Source organism: Cervus elaphus, chromosome 31, assembly GCF_910594005.1.
Source record: "Cervus elaphus chromosome 31, mCerEla1.1, whole genome shotgun sequence".
NCBI lineage: Eukaryota > Metazoa > Chordata > Mammalia > Artiodactyla > Cervidae > Cervus > Cervus elaphus.
Genome location: NC_057845.1, coordinates 6,491,122 through 6,508,245, shown reverse-complemented (window position 1 = coordinate 6,508,245; position 17,124 = coordinate 6,491,122). Strand labels below are relative to the sequence as shown.

The following is a 17,124-nucleotide window of genomic DNA, read 5'->3' as shown; positions in this document are numbered from 1 at the left end:
CTAAATTATAGAGAGGCATATGTATAATTATATAGAGACATATGTATATGATCATACAATGATCATAGTTAGGTTAATTATATCATTATAGGAATATATTGCAGATTATATAGTGTTGAAATAACTTTCTAAGCCCCAGATGGAGCCTTTCTTGCCTGGGGTGCCATGTCAGTAAACCAAAATTTAAATGATTTTTATGTCCCTGTCAATACACCACTTGACCAGAAGTGTAGTATGTATCTAGTCAACCAATATCCAAACGCCAAGCCAATTCTGGGCCTTCTCACCCCAACCGAGGTTGACTTTGTGGCCCTAGCCAATTAGACATTTTCTACTTTTCTCTTCCTTGTTCTTAATTCTTTGTTATGAAAGCTTCTTGCCTTCTGCCCCATCTTGCAACTCTACAAAAGAAGACTGTCCACCTCATGAATAAAGTTTTAAATAAAGTTTGTTTGTATCACTTACAAGTTGTCTTCTTTAATCATTTTTAAACAACCATTGTATATATTATAAACGATATAGGAACACAAGATCTAGTTCCGAAAATATAACTAAATGTCAGAACAAATTATAAACAGACCTGATACCCTTCTGCCTCGACTCAAAGTAGATTGTGAAGATACCACTACTTAAACTTGTCAAAACTGAATTCAATTTTAGTATGCGCTCAACAACCTATTTAGAAAGGTCAGAAGGTTCATTAATATTCACCATCATCTCCTTTCGGAGTCAATCGATCAGCTATTTCCATCAATGAATTGCTATAAGAATAGGCATGCCTCCCTAAAACACAGAAGGAAACTGTGACATTCAGAATCAAGGCCAAGTTCTATAGGAGAGACAAGACAGTCTTCATGACCATGATCTGGTTTTGTCATCAGCCAACATCCGTGTATAAACACCCAGCATACATCCTTCAGAGTGACGGCAGGAAGAACGCAGGAGGGAGAACCGGAGAAGACGTACCTTCACGTAGGTGCGCTCTGTCTCCAGGAGCTCGCAGATGACCTTGCGCAGCTTATCAGCATCCGTGAGCTGTCTCATGGTGGCCAGTTGAGGCCCAGTGGAGTCCTGGGGGGACGGGCTCGGGTCAGAGGGGTTCATCTCGTGCAGACTGCGGCAGAACGCGGCCACCTGGTCGGTGCTCTTCAGCGCACAGTTGGAAAGGCAAGACAGATGAAGTTATCCCTCGCTGGAGAGACTGGCCTGACACCTGTCCTTCTGACGACATTCAGTCTGGTCAATGAACTGCCACTCATGAATCACAGCGCCCCTTTCCCCAGATTGCACCACACATCTGAGCACTCACCGAATGCTCCAAACAACCCTAGTAACAACTCCTGGCCCAGACTGAGCCATCACTGCCTGTTAGGCACTGGTTGGATGCATTTAACCCACTCACGTGATAAATAAGGACTGCGATCATTCCCACTTAACAGTTGACACAAGGGAAGTCCAGAGTAGTTAAGTAACTCATCCAAGATTGTACAGCTCAGACTCGAACCAGGTAGCACGGCTCAAAGCCTGTGTTCTTAACTACTCTGCAAGAAGCTCACCAATCAGAGGAAGATACGGCCAAAGGCATTTCACCCAAAATACAAGGCTAATTCATTACTGGACTCTCAGTTGAGTGCACCACACATATTTACTCTGCCAAGCTGGAGGATGATTTGATAAGCTTGGGGTCTCCCTGTCTCTGTTAAAAACAACTTTCTAGATAACCACAGATACTCGTATATATGTATTTTAAAGTTTCCATCTCTCCAGCTTCTCCAAGGCAGAAAGATTCCACAACCAACCCCACTACTGCCAAAAGCACCCCCTGCCTCCTCACTCCTCCAGCTAAAACTAAGGGGCACTGGGCCCTGAACAAGACCTCAATAGCTCAGTCCCCACTCAACTGTTCAGGATGGGTCAAGTGGAAGTTTGGGATTCTAGAATTTGAAAATTCCAAGTCTCCAAGTTAGGCAAAACAGTTCTTCAAAGCAAGGTCCAAAGACGGAGCACTGAAAACCCCAGGGCATCAGAGGCTCTCCACCTTGGCTGCGTGGGGGAATCACCTGGGGAGTTCTTAAACCTCTCCCGACGCCCAGCACACCCTCCAGATCAAATCAGTCAGAGTCTCTGGGGACTTCTCTGGTGGTCCAGTGGTTAAGAATTCCGCCTGCCAAGGCAAGGGACACAGGTTTGTGCCCTGGTCTGGAAAGAGCTCACACTCCATGAGGTAACTAAGCCTGTGCGCTGCAACTACTGAATCCTGAATCCTGAATCCTAGAGTCCGTGTTCCACAACGAGAGAAGCCACTGCAACGAGAAGGCCCAAGACCGCAACTAGAGAGTAGCCCCTGCTCATCGCAACTAAAGAAAGTCCATGTGTAGCAGCGAAGACCGAGCGCAGCCAAAATAAATCAATTTTGTTAAAAATCAGAATTTCTAGGATGGGATGTGCAAGTGTTCGTATCTTTTAAAGCTCTCCATGGTATTACTCTACAGGCTATTATTTCATAGCACAGAATCTATTGATAGTTTATTAACATTTGTTCAAAATGTACCACTCTAGAGATGTTTGATGCATATCTCTTTGAAACTGGTGGTTGCCTTCTTGGACTTCTCTTTCCTGTTTCTCTTGTCCAGTTTACCCCCAGGATATACAAAATATTTCCAATAGAGCAAATAAAGAATTACTTTTTGTATCACCTGTCTACTCACTCCTAAGAGTGAACATTCTTAGAAGAACATCCTTCCAAGAACATCCATGGGTGCGCAGAGCTGAAAGTCAAGGTTGGCATTTGGTGGAGGGCACGGGAGTCAAACCAAGTGTATCCCATGGGGGCAACATCACTCATTATCAAAGAAATGCAAATCAAAACCACAATGAGGTACCATCTCACACCAATCAGAATGGCTGCCATCCAAAAGTCTACAAACAATAAATGCTGGAGAGGGTGTGGAGAAAAGGGAACCCTCTTACACTGTTGGTGGGAATGCAAACTAGTACAGCCACAATGGAAAACAGTGTGGAGATTCCTTAAAAATGTAGGAATAGAACTGCCATATGACCCAGCAATCCCACTGCTGGGCACACACACGGAGGAAAACAGAATTGAAAGAGACACGTGCACCCCAATGTTCATCGCAGCACTGTTTATTCGGCAGGACATGGAAGCAACCTAGATGTCCATCGGCAGACGAATGGATAAGAAAGGTGTGGTACATATACACAATTGTTAAACACAGAGAAAGGCTACAGCAGCTAACATTAACCTGCCTTCCCCTCATTACCATACTGCCTTTGCCTCTTATTAGCATAGCCAACGGGAAGAAAGCCCGAAATAAAGACAGGACAAGGACATGGGAAATCAGAACCTAACAAGGATGCTTTAGTAGCAACGTCATGACAAGAAAGGGCAGAGCCAGGACCCAAATCCACATGATTATTAATCCAAATCTCTTAAGGTTACACAGCTTATTTATTGATAGCACAAACTCTGGTCTTCCACGCCAGGATGTATCAGTTACCTGTCAATGGCACTATTAAATGCTTCCTATGGAATCAATGTTTCCAACACTGAACATTCCCCAAAGAACTCTCCCTGTGGTGACTGATGAAAAGCTCATCAAAATGGGCCAAACTCTATGACATGTGAATTAGAGTCTAATAAGGCTGTTAAAAAAGAAAGACTACTGGTTTTTCATCAAAGCCTGTTTCAGTAGAAATAAAGTTTTATCTAGTTGTGTTAGGATTTTACAAACTCAATGTCATCATTAAATATTAACAGTAAAATATGGATTTGTCTTAATAATTAAAAAGGGACGAGTAGATCATTTTGACAAAAATGTCCACGTCTGTGAGATAATCTTATGGTAACTGTAATAGGCAATTGTAATAGGCATTGTAACACAGATGTTATGGAAGGGAGGAGGGTGTGCCTCACCAAAATGAAAATTCCATGGAAAGAGAATGACCACAGCTGACAGTTTAAGTGCCATGCCCTCCAGCTGATCCCAGACTCTCCTGTGTCACTTTGATTTGTCACTCGCCAACACAACAAATGTACAACGGGCACCTTCGCTTACACAACGCTTCTCCAACTGTCCCAGCTCTAACCGCAGCTGCCTGCCATTTACGTGCAAATTAATATCCTAGCTATTATTCACGACATGTAAATCCATCACCCATCACCGCATTCCCATCAGAGACACAGTAGACCTTTCTGCAGTTTAATCATTTAGACAAGTTGCCATGCAAAATCCAATGTCCTCATCAATTATACCAAGGATGCCCCAGGCCTTAAGATGCCCCATGCCAAGTTATAACCTGGGGACTCTGACACACATCAAAAGCAGGACACTTCCCTTGGTACCCCTGATTCACACGATGCAGACTTGCCATTCTCAGCCATATTTGGTTATAATAACGAAAGGCATGACATGGCGTTTCTGGGTTTTCATTCCCTCCGCTTCTTCATAAACACTCGGAGGTTTCCATTTTTAAGAGAGTGAGTTTCAAGGAGGGTCATCCAGGTGATGACTGCTTTTCAGAGGGCGGAACAGCACACTTTGTCCTCAGCATCTGAGCTCTGTGGGGCCCCAGGTTGCTGGAATTCCTGTCTCTGCTGCTAGGAGATGGGTCAGCTTGCTCTATGCCCAGATGGGAACTGAGAAGCTGAGAGCAGAGTGATGAGCCTGCTGCGGTTTGCTGGTTGGTGGTAGAGCCGACTGAGCCCCAGGCCCCCCCCCCCGTGTCCCCGGCCTGCAGGCCGACTGTCCGCAGATCATCAGAAGACACGAGTGTCACCACTTAGACTCTGCGGCCTGCACCTTGTCTCTCCTCAGTTCCTCCTCCCTCCTCAATCCCGTGGTCCCTACTCTCGGCAGAATCTTTTTTTCACGAAAGTTTAATTGACTTTTTTTTGTGTGAAGTTGCTCAGTCGTGTCTGATTCTTCGCAATCCTACTGACTGTAGCCTACCAGGCTCCTCCATCCATGGAATTTTCCAGGCAAGAGTACTGGAGTGAGTTGCCATTTCCTTCTCCAGGGGAATCTTCCTGATCCAGGGATCAAACCCAGGTCTCCTGCATTGCAGGCAGATGCTTTACCGTCTGAGCCACCAGGGAATTATATTGTTTGTTTCAGGTATAGAGCAAAGTGATTTAATTATACATATATATGTGCGTGCATGCATGCTAGGTCGCTTCAGTTATGTCTTACGCTTTGCAACCCTATGGACTGTAGCCCGCCAGGCTCCTCTGTCCATGGGATTCTCCAGGCAAGAATACTGGAGTGCATTGCCATTTCCTACTCCAGGGGATCTTCCCGACCCAGGGATCAAACCTGCATCTTGTGTGGCTCCTGCATCACAGGCAGATTCTTTACCGCTGAGCCACCTGGGAATCCCACAGTTCCCTGTGCTATACAATAAATTCTTGCTGTTTATTTATTTTATGTTTAAAAAAAAAAAAGTGTGAGTAGAGTTCTTGACTTGGCCTATGTCAAGTCCACCACCTCTAAGGCTTGGTACGCTGAGTCTTAATCAAGCCTATCGGGGAAGCTCCGGTCATGTGGGCCAGGCTTTGGTGCTCTACACCTAGCCATCTCCCACCAACATCACCTCAAACAGCCAGCTTCCTTACCTTCCTCCTGACACACCCCTCCTGAGCCAGATCCTGGATTATAATAGGAAATACCTTTAGCATCCCAGGAGACACCTCCAAATTTGCTTGAGTTCTCTTCTGAGAGTTCAGAGCCTTAGGCATCCCTTCCTTACAAGAGACCTTCTTTCTGTGCTAAGACAGATTTATCCAGTGGAGTCTCTGAAGTTGACGGGGGGGCAAAACAGTTTCTCTACTGGCAACCCTGTTCTCTGATTCAAGATATAAATGCTTAGGTTTATTACAAGGAAATGGGTCAACAAAGCCATAATCTTTCTACTGTCGATTCCATGTTATCTAACTAAACAATAAATTTAATAAAATGAACTTAAATAAGAACACACAGACTAGCCAGTTATACGATACACATGGGCTTCCCAGGTGGCACTAGTGAGATATTGCCAAGGGGTGTTATTTATAATGCTCTTAGTGAAATTTTTGCTTGGAAACAATTACTGTCAAAGGGTGTCATCAAGTTTGAGAATTCTGTTTTACTAAAATATTACCCACCCCCAAAAAAAGCCTTAGAAGGAAGTATGAAATGCAGGTTGTCTTTGAAAGTGAAAGTTGCTCAGTTGTGTCTGACTCTTTGCAAACCCCATGGACTATACAGTCTATGGAATTCTCCAGGCCAGAATACCGGAATGGGTAGCCTTTCCCTTCTCCAGGGGATCTCCCCAACCCAGGAATTGAAGCGGGGCCTCCTGCATTGCAGGTCATCTTGAGAATACCTCTAATCTAGGGATTTTCCACGTGGTGGCCCAGTTCTTAGGTCTCCCTGTCCCCACACTGGGGTCACACTTCTTTGCATCAAACTCTGACAGGACCTTCTCCAGAAGGTAGCTCAGCCAGGACGGAGGAAGCAGGATGAATCAAATGCAGTGCTTTCCCCACTCCATCTCTAAGTGCTGCGTGGTATCCTGATCCTTTCCACATCAGGCACTACAACCCAGAAAGACAGCTGCCATGAGAGGTCCTCAACACACCCCTCAAATACAAGTTTCCCAGAACCGGGACAAGTAGTGCAACGATGCTGCAAAGAAGACAGACACGGTTTCTCTGAACCAAACCTCTCTCCCCTGCTTGAGGACCGCCATCAGTCACCTTAGAAACAGAAAGCTCTTATGGGCATTTCCAAGCTGCCCGTTTAAACCTGCTATAGGGCGGCAGGGCCATTCCCACTGTCAGGACCAAGAGTTATCCACCCAAGGCACGAAGATGAACAGGACAATGGCAGGAAGAAACGGGCTACTTTCCTGAGGTCTGCCTGAAGTGCAGTGTTTATCGTATTGCTTTCTTCCTGTGGGAAATGAAAAGAAAGTACAAAAAGAGGGGGTAGGCTTTTAAGTGCACACATCAACTCAGGCTACCCAGCTGTTAAAGCTCTTCCTGTTATGCAACCACTGAAGGCAATTTCTATCTCAGGATGAGTTCAGAGTTCTAAAACTGTCCTTTGAGTCCGCCTGATTTAACACTCCCCACAGGTTTAAAAGGGGCCAGGGTGGCCTAAAATCTTACAGCCTTTATTTAAGCTTTTGTGAGAAACAAACACCAAAGTGACATACTCCGTAATTTCAGAGACTGTCATATACAATGATGGCCCCTCAAGTTCTGTTACCTTTTCTGTCCCCTTTTGAACAAACTTTGAAGAAGAAAAATTCAAGAAGGTGAAGGCTTATTTGAGTAAAGCAGGTGTACTCACTGTCCAAGTTCCAATTTCAGTACACATGACACAAAATCTAACAGTCAGTAGGCTCTGATACTAATAGCAAACTATTACAATGCTTGATTTGATTTGAAGTTATTCCTCCCCATTAATGCACCAAAAATATTTACTAAAGAGGTAAGGAAGGGTGGGATAAATTGGGAGACTGGGATTGGCACATATACACTACTATGCATATAACAAATAACTAATGAGAACCTACTATATAACACAGGAAACTCTGCTCTGCGCTATCTTGACCTAAATGGAAGGAAATGTGAAAAAGAGGGTGGATATATATGTGTGTGTGTGTGTGAATGTGTGTGTGTGTGTGTGTGTATAAAACTGATTCACTTTCCTATACAACAGAACTAACATAACATTATAAAGCAACAATACTCCAATATAAATTATATTTAGAAAAGAGGCAACAATTACCATAGGAATTGGCATACACAATATAGGTCAGTTGATGTTAAATCATTAACACATACCCCGAGCCAACACTAATAAATCCACCTCCTTCTCAAGTAAGCAGAAACAGTCAAAATCACTTAAAATTTTATAGGAGACAAACTGAACATCCATCTTCCAGAAACGCTTGCTGAATACTTAGGCTAACTTATGGGGGGCAAGGAGGGGAAAGAGAGACAAACATCTTCAAACTCTCAACATCCAAAAGAAAGAGGGAGCAATTCAGATAATTACAAATAATAACAACCCATCTTTCCATCACTTAAAAATGAAAAACCAGACACACATAAAGATTCCAGGCAAACTTGACTTCACGCCAACTACTAAGACCCCACCCCCATGTTAAAATAGATAATTCTCTCTCAACAAAGGGATCTAAAGGGCAGAAGGATGAAGGATGCAGACGTGGGACAAGCATATCACTGTCATTTGAACTGGGAAACAGACCAGCTAGAAAGTCGTAACATAAACAAAGGCTGGCCAGAAAGCCAGAATTCAAACAGTGCTCACCAGATGAAGCGTGCGGTATACAGAATCGCTGGACTTGCCATTGTTTTCAATCCTGGGCTTGCGCTTTATTTTCCACAATGCAGACATCATTAGGAATGTATTCTCATGATAATAATTCTACCTCCTGACACGTTCAGCACAAAGACAGAAGTTTCTTAAAATACTTGGAGAGCACCGAGTGCCTTCAGGCTCCCGAGCAAGCATCCTTCATCCAGACAGCCCATGCCGGCTCTGCCATGAGGACCTACCTACAGCTGCATCTCTTTACAGAGAGGGCAGCAGCAGCACGCCCCCTGAGAGCAGCTCCCGCGGCCAGCAGTGCCCTCTGGGAGGGTGGCAAAGGCTGCCCAACAGACGAGAAAGCTTTGATTTCACCTGGCTAAACAGCAGAAGTTCCAGAAATGGAGAGCCAAGAGGCGAGAAAACACTGCAAAAAAAAAAAAAAACGCCTCTCTGGCATGTGAGCATCTCTACTCTGCGGACTGAGATCAGCTGATTGGCCAGCAGCCTGCACTGCACAGGAATACTAAACCCGCCCGGTTCAAACAACTTCGAAGACACCCCTCGAAGAGTCGAGTCGGGAGCAGGCACTAAAACCCCAATTTATTATTTAAAAAAAAAAAAAAAATTGATGTTTTCACATTTTCCCTGAATGCTTTGTTACAAAAGCAAACACTTCCAAGACAATCACACTGTCAGTTAAAAAGATAAAAGAAGGCTTTCCCATCGGAAATGCTCTCAAAATGAATGACTCTCATACATCGGCTACTACGTGGAAAACAAAATCACAGCTCCTAGGGGTCTGGAATGCAGGACGGGACTGCCTGGAGCGAATTAGCATTCATGTCAAGGGACAACAGTTTTTTATTAGAAGCAGGGAAACAAGTGGGGGGCAGAGGTGGTGGCGAGGAGATCCTTTGAGGTTGTCACCCACAGTCACAAGAGCAAGCAGGCGGCTTACGAAGAGAAAGACCGTCAGGCTGCCCCTGCGGTGTGAAAGTCCCACCCCCCTCCCCATGGAAGTGACATTCCCCTGTCACCACGGCTCAGCCACAAAACTCACGATTATCTATTTGCTCAACCCCAAAAGACCACATTAGCAAGAACTGAGATCAGAAATTTGTAAAAACAAAACTCCAACACGCATTCCTTTTACCCTGCCCACTGTTTCATTAGGACAATTCACTTAGGAAGAGCAGCAAAAATATTAAACAAAAATCAACAACCTTCATGTATTCAGCCAGAATTTTTAAAAATGATTACTTGTTTCATTTCATTTGTTCATCTGTTTGTTTCTCTTTACTTTTATATTCTACCCCCAGTCTGGAGCATTCAAATTAAGGCGAAATTGTCCTTCCACTTTTAGGCAGCTTACAACTTAAATTTTGATGTTTTTGAATTGTGGTGTTGGAGAAGACTTGAAAGTCCCTTGGACTGCGAGGAGGTCAAACCAGTCCATCCTAAAGGAAATCAGTCCTGAATATTCATTGGAAGGATGATGCTAAAGGTGAAACTCCAATACTTTGGCCACCTGATGCGAAGAGCTGACTCATTGGAAAAGACCCTGATGCTGGGAAAGATTGAAGGTGGGAGGAGAAGGGGACGACAGAGGATGAGATGGTTGGATGGCATCACCGACTCAATGGACATGAGTTTGAGTAAACTCTGGGAGACAGTGAAAGGGAGGGGAGCCTGGCGTGCTGCAGTCCACGGGGTCACAAAGAGTCAGACACGACTGAGCCACTGAACAACAACAACTTAGAAATAAATGTTCACTTTTTTCTCAAGAAAAATCACACAATGATGCAGGAGCTATATTAAAAGAATATTTAACCTTAATCAAGAAACTTAAAATATACACTTTCTGTTACTTTAAATCATGACAAAAGATACTCACAAAGCTTAATAAGCATTAGAAAAATACTTAAGTGGCTAATGAGTATATAGTTGACTCTTCAACAACTGAGGGGTTAGAGGTGCCAAACATCTAAGAAGTCAAAAATCTACATATAACTTACATTTCCCATCACTCCCATAACATAGTTCTTACGTACCAATGTTTTTCCTCCACATCCACGGTTCTGCATCCGTGTATCAAACCCAGATTGGTAGTGCTATGGACTATTGGAAAATTATCCACCTATAAACAGACTCTCCCAATTCAACCCCATGTTGTTCAAGGCTCAACTGTATCTAAACTAGCTTATTAATTAATTACTTCAGTCATTACCTACTTCCTCATTTTTTGAAACTTGGTATTTACTACCAGACCATACCCATCTGGCCAGAAGGTCATTTTTGGAAAGCAGTAAATAACACAGATCTGTGTTTTGCCATCTTAGAGCTGTGTGACCTTCAGTAAGCTGCTTAACCTCTCTGATCCAACAGCGTCATCTATAAAATAGGGGGAATAACAGTATCTCTTTCTCAGGGGTATTCTGAGGGTGAGATTGGTTACTATAGAATAACACCCAATATATACAAGATACTACAGACGGGAGAGAATCTGCCCACAATGCAGGAGACCTGGATTCGATCCCTGGGTTGGGAAGATTCCTTGGAGAAGGGCATGGCAACCCACTCCAGTATTCTTGCCTGGAGAATCCCATGGGCAGAGGAGCCTGGCGGGCTATAGTCCATGGGGTTGCACAGAGTCAGACACGTCTGAAGAGCTAACACTAACACACCTAAGTACTGTGTGTTAGCCACCCAGTTGTGTCCGACTCTTTGCGACCCCATGGATTAGCTCTCATTTACTACTAATAATAAAATTATTCAAATAAAGATAAAATCTGAAATCTACTCAACACTAGGAAGTACTATTTCCAAGTACAGAATCATGGTGCTTCCTACATGCAACCTGGAAAAAAAGGACTATGATCCTAACCTGTGGTGTCAATGAGGCCACTGTATGATCTTTAAAAATACTCAGATCATCACCCAAACTTGTCAATAACTTTGAAGAAGTTCTCTTTATGAGAGCTGACTATGCATTTCTACAGTGAACTCCGGAAGTAGAATCTCCTGCTCCTATATTGGACCCTGGCTGTTCCAGGCAGGTTTCAGGGCCTTGTTCTCAGGAGAAAGAGCCATGACATCAGAGGCACCTGGGATGAGGCGACAAAACCCCTGCCCCTTCCTTCCTCCCTGCTGCCAGAACCGCAGGTCACAGAGGGCCCTGCTAAGCACTCCATGACTCACTACATTTAAGACGGAAACAGTCTCTTAAAATCCACAAAGGGAGGGAACACGGGGCTACCGGAGCGAGGTAAAAGTGATCCAAGTTAACAAGTATTCACAAATGAATGTCTCAGATACAGGAGAAATAACTGTATTCCCAAATCAAATCAGAGACTGAAAATAACAGTTTTAGCTTAACAACAGGATGATTTAATAAATAGCCTTCAAAATATCTTATCTCGCATGGAAATATCTATTTCTCTCAAAGGCCATCACCCTCCCCCACCTTCCCAAGAAAGTAGGTAAAAGGCCACATAAATGAAAAGGAACTATAAACAAGCCTTTGTCTGTGTTTTTGGCTTTAAATGAAACATATTTCCGTTTAGTGGCTTTTAAATTAATAACTGACAACATAAAGCCTTTCAGTCTATAAACATTAAATTTATAAATGCTATAGAATTTATAAATTCTAAAATTTACAGTGTTCAACTTAGACAACAAGAATGATGATCCTATGATGGCAAAAGAGAAACATACAGGTAAAAAAGATACTGAAGAGAGTCAAACACAGGAACTCAAGAAAGTCCTACATATGGATGTGGGACTTACGTATACCTATGGGGACATATGTATACCTATGGCTGATTCATGTTGAGGTTTGACAGAAAACAAGAAAATTCTGTAAAGCAATTATGCTTCAATTAAAAAATAAACTAATTTTTAAAAAAAGAAAATCCTACAAAGATATATGAAGACAAAAAGAGACACAAACATATGCACATAGAAATGCAGGTTTTCGAAACAATCAATCATATTTGAACTCTAATTCCATTAACAATATCAGTTATATTCTTTGACCCCCTGCATCATCCAATCACTGGACAAGGGCAAGAATCACCCTGATATTGTAGATGAGAAAACAAAGGTATAATTTAAAGTTATATGATTTGTTCAGGTTAAATGACTGGAAAACATCAAGCAATATTAGACAAGCAAGGGAACCAACATAAATATGTCAAAAACATTCTCAAAAAAAAAAAAAAAGAATAAATATGGACATAATCACACACATTTTTCTTTGCTGCAGAGGAGTCTTTCGGCTACAGGTAATGGAGGTTTTAAATTGTTATGCTGTGATGAAAAGAGGTTATTGACACAAGGAACTCTTTAGGAAGTGGAAATAAAGCATGATGAATTATGGAAAACAAATTCATAGCAGCACCCAAGAATCAGAATAAGAACTTTGTCACAGTGCTCGACCAGCTGAGCACACTGTTTGGATGGACACATCGATGGTCTCTTTCCCTTTAATGTAAAAGATGCTTGCTCTTCACAAGAGCTAAACAGAGATCATGCAAAAGCGGTTGCTTATAGAAACCATGAGTAGCAGGAAAGTATAACTGATCCAGTTATACTCATTTTGGATGCCTTTTCCTCATACAGAAAGGGGGTGCATAAGAAGAAAACAGGATGGACACACACTTTAATTCGTTAAGGGTGAGCTCTGCCTTATATTGCCACATGTGGGTTTGTTCTCACGGCTATCCTTAGGATGGCGTATCCCATTTAGTGACCTCTCAGAAGTAAACACACTTTCGTCCCGTGGAGGGGCCTTCCCACCACACACAGCTGCAGAGGTGATGTGTCAGCTGTGACTCTTTGGTGGTTCGAGACATGGGATGTGAAAATGGAAATCTCTCACCTTGCTGCTGTGATCAGTATCATCTGAGGATTCCAAGTCCGGCCCTTCAGCCTCCTCCGGAGCGGCCTCTGCACTGCTGCCCTGCTCGCTGCAGAGGCTGTGGCCTGCAGGATGAAAGCAGAAGGACACGCGGGTCAGCACACACAGTCACCGCTGCAAGGGCAAGGGGGCAGGGCATCCAGCTCACGTGCCCAGTCATGTCCCCGTCTGTGCGACCCCATGGACTGTGGCTCGCCAGGCTCCTCTGTCCATGGGATTTCCCAGGCAAGAATACGGGAGCAGGTTGCCATTTGCTGCTCCAGGGGATCTTCTGGACCCAAGGATGGAACCCGCATCTCCCTGGCACCAAGCCAGCTGGAGAGCCTCAAGCTTATGATGTGTCCATATATTGTTAAACCCTCCAAGTATGGGTGCCATGACCTTGGTTCAATACATGCTAGTTTAGCTGTCTTTGTCATTATCACTATTATTATGACTTTATAATACGTTCTTATTATTTATAGTATATATTTTATAACATATAATATTTGCTATGGACTGAATGTTTATCAGTCCTGAATATTCATTGGAAGCACTGAGGCTGAAGCTGAAACTACAATACTTTGGCCACCTGATGTGAAGAACTGACTCATTGGAAAAGACCCTGATGCTGGGAAAGATTGAAGACAGGAGAAGGGAATGATGGAGGATGAGATGGTTGGATGGCATCACCGACTCAATGGCCATGAGTTTGGGTAAACTCTGGGAGTTGGTGATGGACAGGGAGGCCTGGCATGCTGCAGTCCATGGGGTCGCAAAGAGTTGGACACAACTGAGCGACTGAATTGAACTGAACTGAATGTTTACCGCCACCCCCCCTCCCAAATCATATGTAAAGCCCTAACCCCCAGTGGGACTGTATTTGGAGATGAGGCCTTTGGGAGCTAAGGAGGCTTAGAGGAGGTCTTGAGAGTGGACCTCCATGATGGGATTAGTGTTATGAGTGTCACTGGAAGAGAAACCAGAACTCCCCTCTTCTCCTGTAAGGACACTGGAAACAGCCACCTGCAAGCCAGGAAGGGAGCCCTCGGCAACAAGCCTGGTCTTGGACTTCCCAGCTCCAAAACAACAAGAAATAAATGTCTGTTGTTTAAGCTACTCAGTCCGAGGTCTGTCACTACAGGCCCAACTAAGACAATAATTTATAATATACATGTGTGCATGCTAAGCTACTTCAGTCATGTCCGACTCTTTGCAAGCCTATGGACTGTGGCCCACCAGGCTCCTGTCCATGCGATTCTCCAGGTTAGAATACTGGAGTGGGTTGCCATTCCCTTCTCCAGGGATCTTCCTAAACCCGGGGACAGAACCCAGGTCTCCTAGAGCTCCCACACTGCAGGCGGGTTCTTTACCACTGAGCCACCGGGGAAGCCCATAATACGTATAATAAAAGTTAAATAAAATTAAATTGGGTGATTTGACTGATTTATAATCAACAAATTAATTGTTGGATCAATTCATTGCTGCTGCTGCTAAGTCACTTCAGTCGTGTCCTACTCTGTGCGACCCCATAGACAGCAGCCCACCAGGCTCCCCCGTCCCTGGGATTCTCCAGGCAAGAACACTCGAGTGGGTTGCCATTTCCTTCTCCAATGCAGGAAAGTGAAAAATGAAAGTGAAGTCGCTCAGTCGTGTCCGACTCTTAGCGACCCCATGGACTGCAGCCTACCAGGCTCCTCCGTCCATGGGATTTTCCAGGCAAGGGTACTGGAGTGGGGTGCCATTGCCTTCTCCACAATTCATTGCTAGGACAACTGAATAAAGCACTCTGAGAAGAACATTTTAAAAATAACTGTTTGGGGCATCCCTGGTGGCTCAGGGGTTAAGAATTCGTCTGCCAATGCAGGAGATACAGGTTCGGTCCCTGGGATGGGAGGATCCCACATGCTGTGGAGCAATGAAGGCCATGCACCACAGCCATGGAACCTGCGCTCTTGAGTCCGGGAGGGGCAACTACTAAGCCCATGCACCGTAACTACTGAAGCCTGCTCACCCTCGAGCCCATGTTCTGCAACGAGAGAAGCCTGTGCCCCACAGTGAAGGGCAGCCCCCACTGATTGCAACTACAGAAAAAGTCCATACAGCAATGAAGATCCAACACAGCCAAAACTAAATAAATCAAATTGGTTTTAAAAAACTAATAACTGCCTCATAGACATTATCTGGCAAACTTCAAACATCTTATAACACCCACTCTTTCCACCATATTCCATGTGAAAGTGCAGGCCACTTTCTTTCCTATTTGAACGAGTCCCGACTCCAGTGTTCTTGCCTGGAGAACCCCATGGACAGAGGAGCCTGGTGGGCTACAGTCTACAGTCACAAGGGTTGGACACAACTTAGTGACTAAACCGTCGACTGCAATGGTTGGCTACGGTAAGCCCTGCGCTGGGGAAGAGAACTTTAAGATCACTTCCCTCTGGGAGGCTTCTCAAATTTAAAGAGCATCTGAGCTGCCTGGGGATTTCTGTCAGGCAGATTCAAGCAGAATAGGGTCAGAACTATGGTTCTGCATTTCTTACATACTCCATGATACCAATCCACACTGCAGGTCCATGGGCCACACCGGGAGCAGCAAGTGTCTCGGATATTTACAGACCTCTAGCTAGTCTGATAAGACACTGGTTTGCTGACTATTAGAATATTCCAGGCACGAGGTCAGGGACTACAGCACCATACTGTAACCAGATAAGAGAGAAGGGAAAAGAGAAGAAACCTGGGTAGAAGGAGCCACTTTCCGACTCCTGTGATGAAATCGTCAGTCTGAAAAGAGTCCACCTTGCTCCAGTGGCACCATCACAGTCATAAGCCTGCATCTGGCATCACATTCAGACTCTAGGTTGACTGGGACACTAAGGGAAGAAGCCAATTCCTGAGCAAATCTTGCTCCAGAACTGCATCCAGTGGTCCCCTTCCCTCCTCTGGAAGGAAGCACCAAGGAGGCGAAGCTTGCATGGTTTGTAAGTTTCCATCTGTGCCCACCCTTCCTGCGCCCTTGCTCTGGCTCTACGATTTTCCTGCACTTCTTTTAATTACTAGCTCACTATAAATCCCATGGACAGAGCAGCCAGGGGGCTACAGTCCATTGGATCCCAAGAGTCGGACACGACTTAACGACTAAACCACCACCACTCAATAATATGGTGGAAGCCGCCAAAGAAAGAAGTTCAGTTAACTTGGTGGACATCAGCTATGTCACACCGTCACCGCCAGAGGGGGAAAAAAAATAGTGACTGAATGCTTGAAATGGGGGCAATGACCTAGATGCTGGGGCTAGAGAGAAGGGGAAGATGTGAACAGCGTTAAGCGCTGAAATGGCAGGAACCACGGCTGTCTCAGCAGTAAGCTGACAGCCAGGCTGTAAGACACACAAGGTCACCTTCATGCTGCAGTCTGCACAATGGCAACCCCCATTCTGTACAGCCAGATGCCGCGACCCTGCATATTTCCACTGCACATTATAATGCCTGGGATCTAGCGGATGCTCACAGAACAGTGGGAAAACGAATGAAAGGATTTTCATTGCTAACACGGGCCAGGTATCCTGAAAAGGAAGCAACGCCGCCACCCTCCCCCCACCAATTCTACAAAAACACTGACAAATGCTAAGTAAAATAGAACAGAATCCTTTTTATTTAATTTTTATTGTTATTATGTTTTGCTCACACTGCACAGCATGTGGGCAGTTCCCCAACCAGGGATCAAACCTGCGCTCCCTGCAGCAGAAGCAGGGAGTGGCAACTACTGGACCACCAGGGAAGGCCCCCTGAGTCCTTTTTAAACATAAAGCAGAGCTCTAAGAAATCCCGGAGTCCAAAATGAAGACAAAGGCAGCTGAAGCAGTGGGCCAGTCCCAAAGCCATG

General features: G+C 44.5%; 1 protein-coding gene across 8 annotated transcripts in view; it reads right to left on the bottom strand.

Annotated features, from left to right (window-relative positions):
* TIAM1 (TIAM Rac1 associated GEF 1) overlaps positions 1–17,124 on the bottom strand; it is a 451,497-nt gene that overhangs the window by 41,944 nt on the left and 392,429 nt on the right. For 7 of the 8 annotated variants that reach the window (XM_043892676.1, XM_043892670.1, XM_043892674.1 and 4 more), the window contains 2 exons: positions 13,222–13,325; positions 967–1,146 (listed from right to left, as the gene is read on the bottom strand). In XM_043892676.1, the coding sequence (XP_043748611.1) occupies positions 967–1,146; positions 13,222–13,325 (284 nt within the window). Of the gene's footprint in view, positions 1–966; positions 1,147–8,339; positions 8,530–13,221; positions 13,326–17,124 lie in introns of those variants that run through there. The other variant, XM_043892677.1, reaches the window with a different exon arrangement.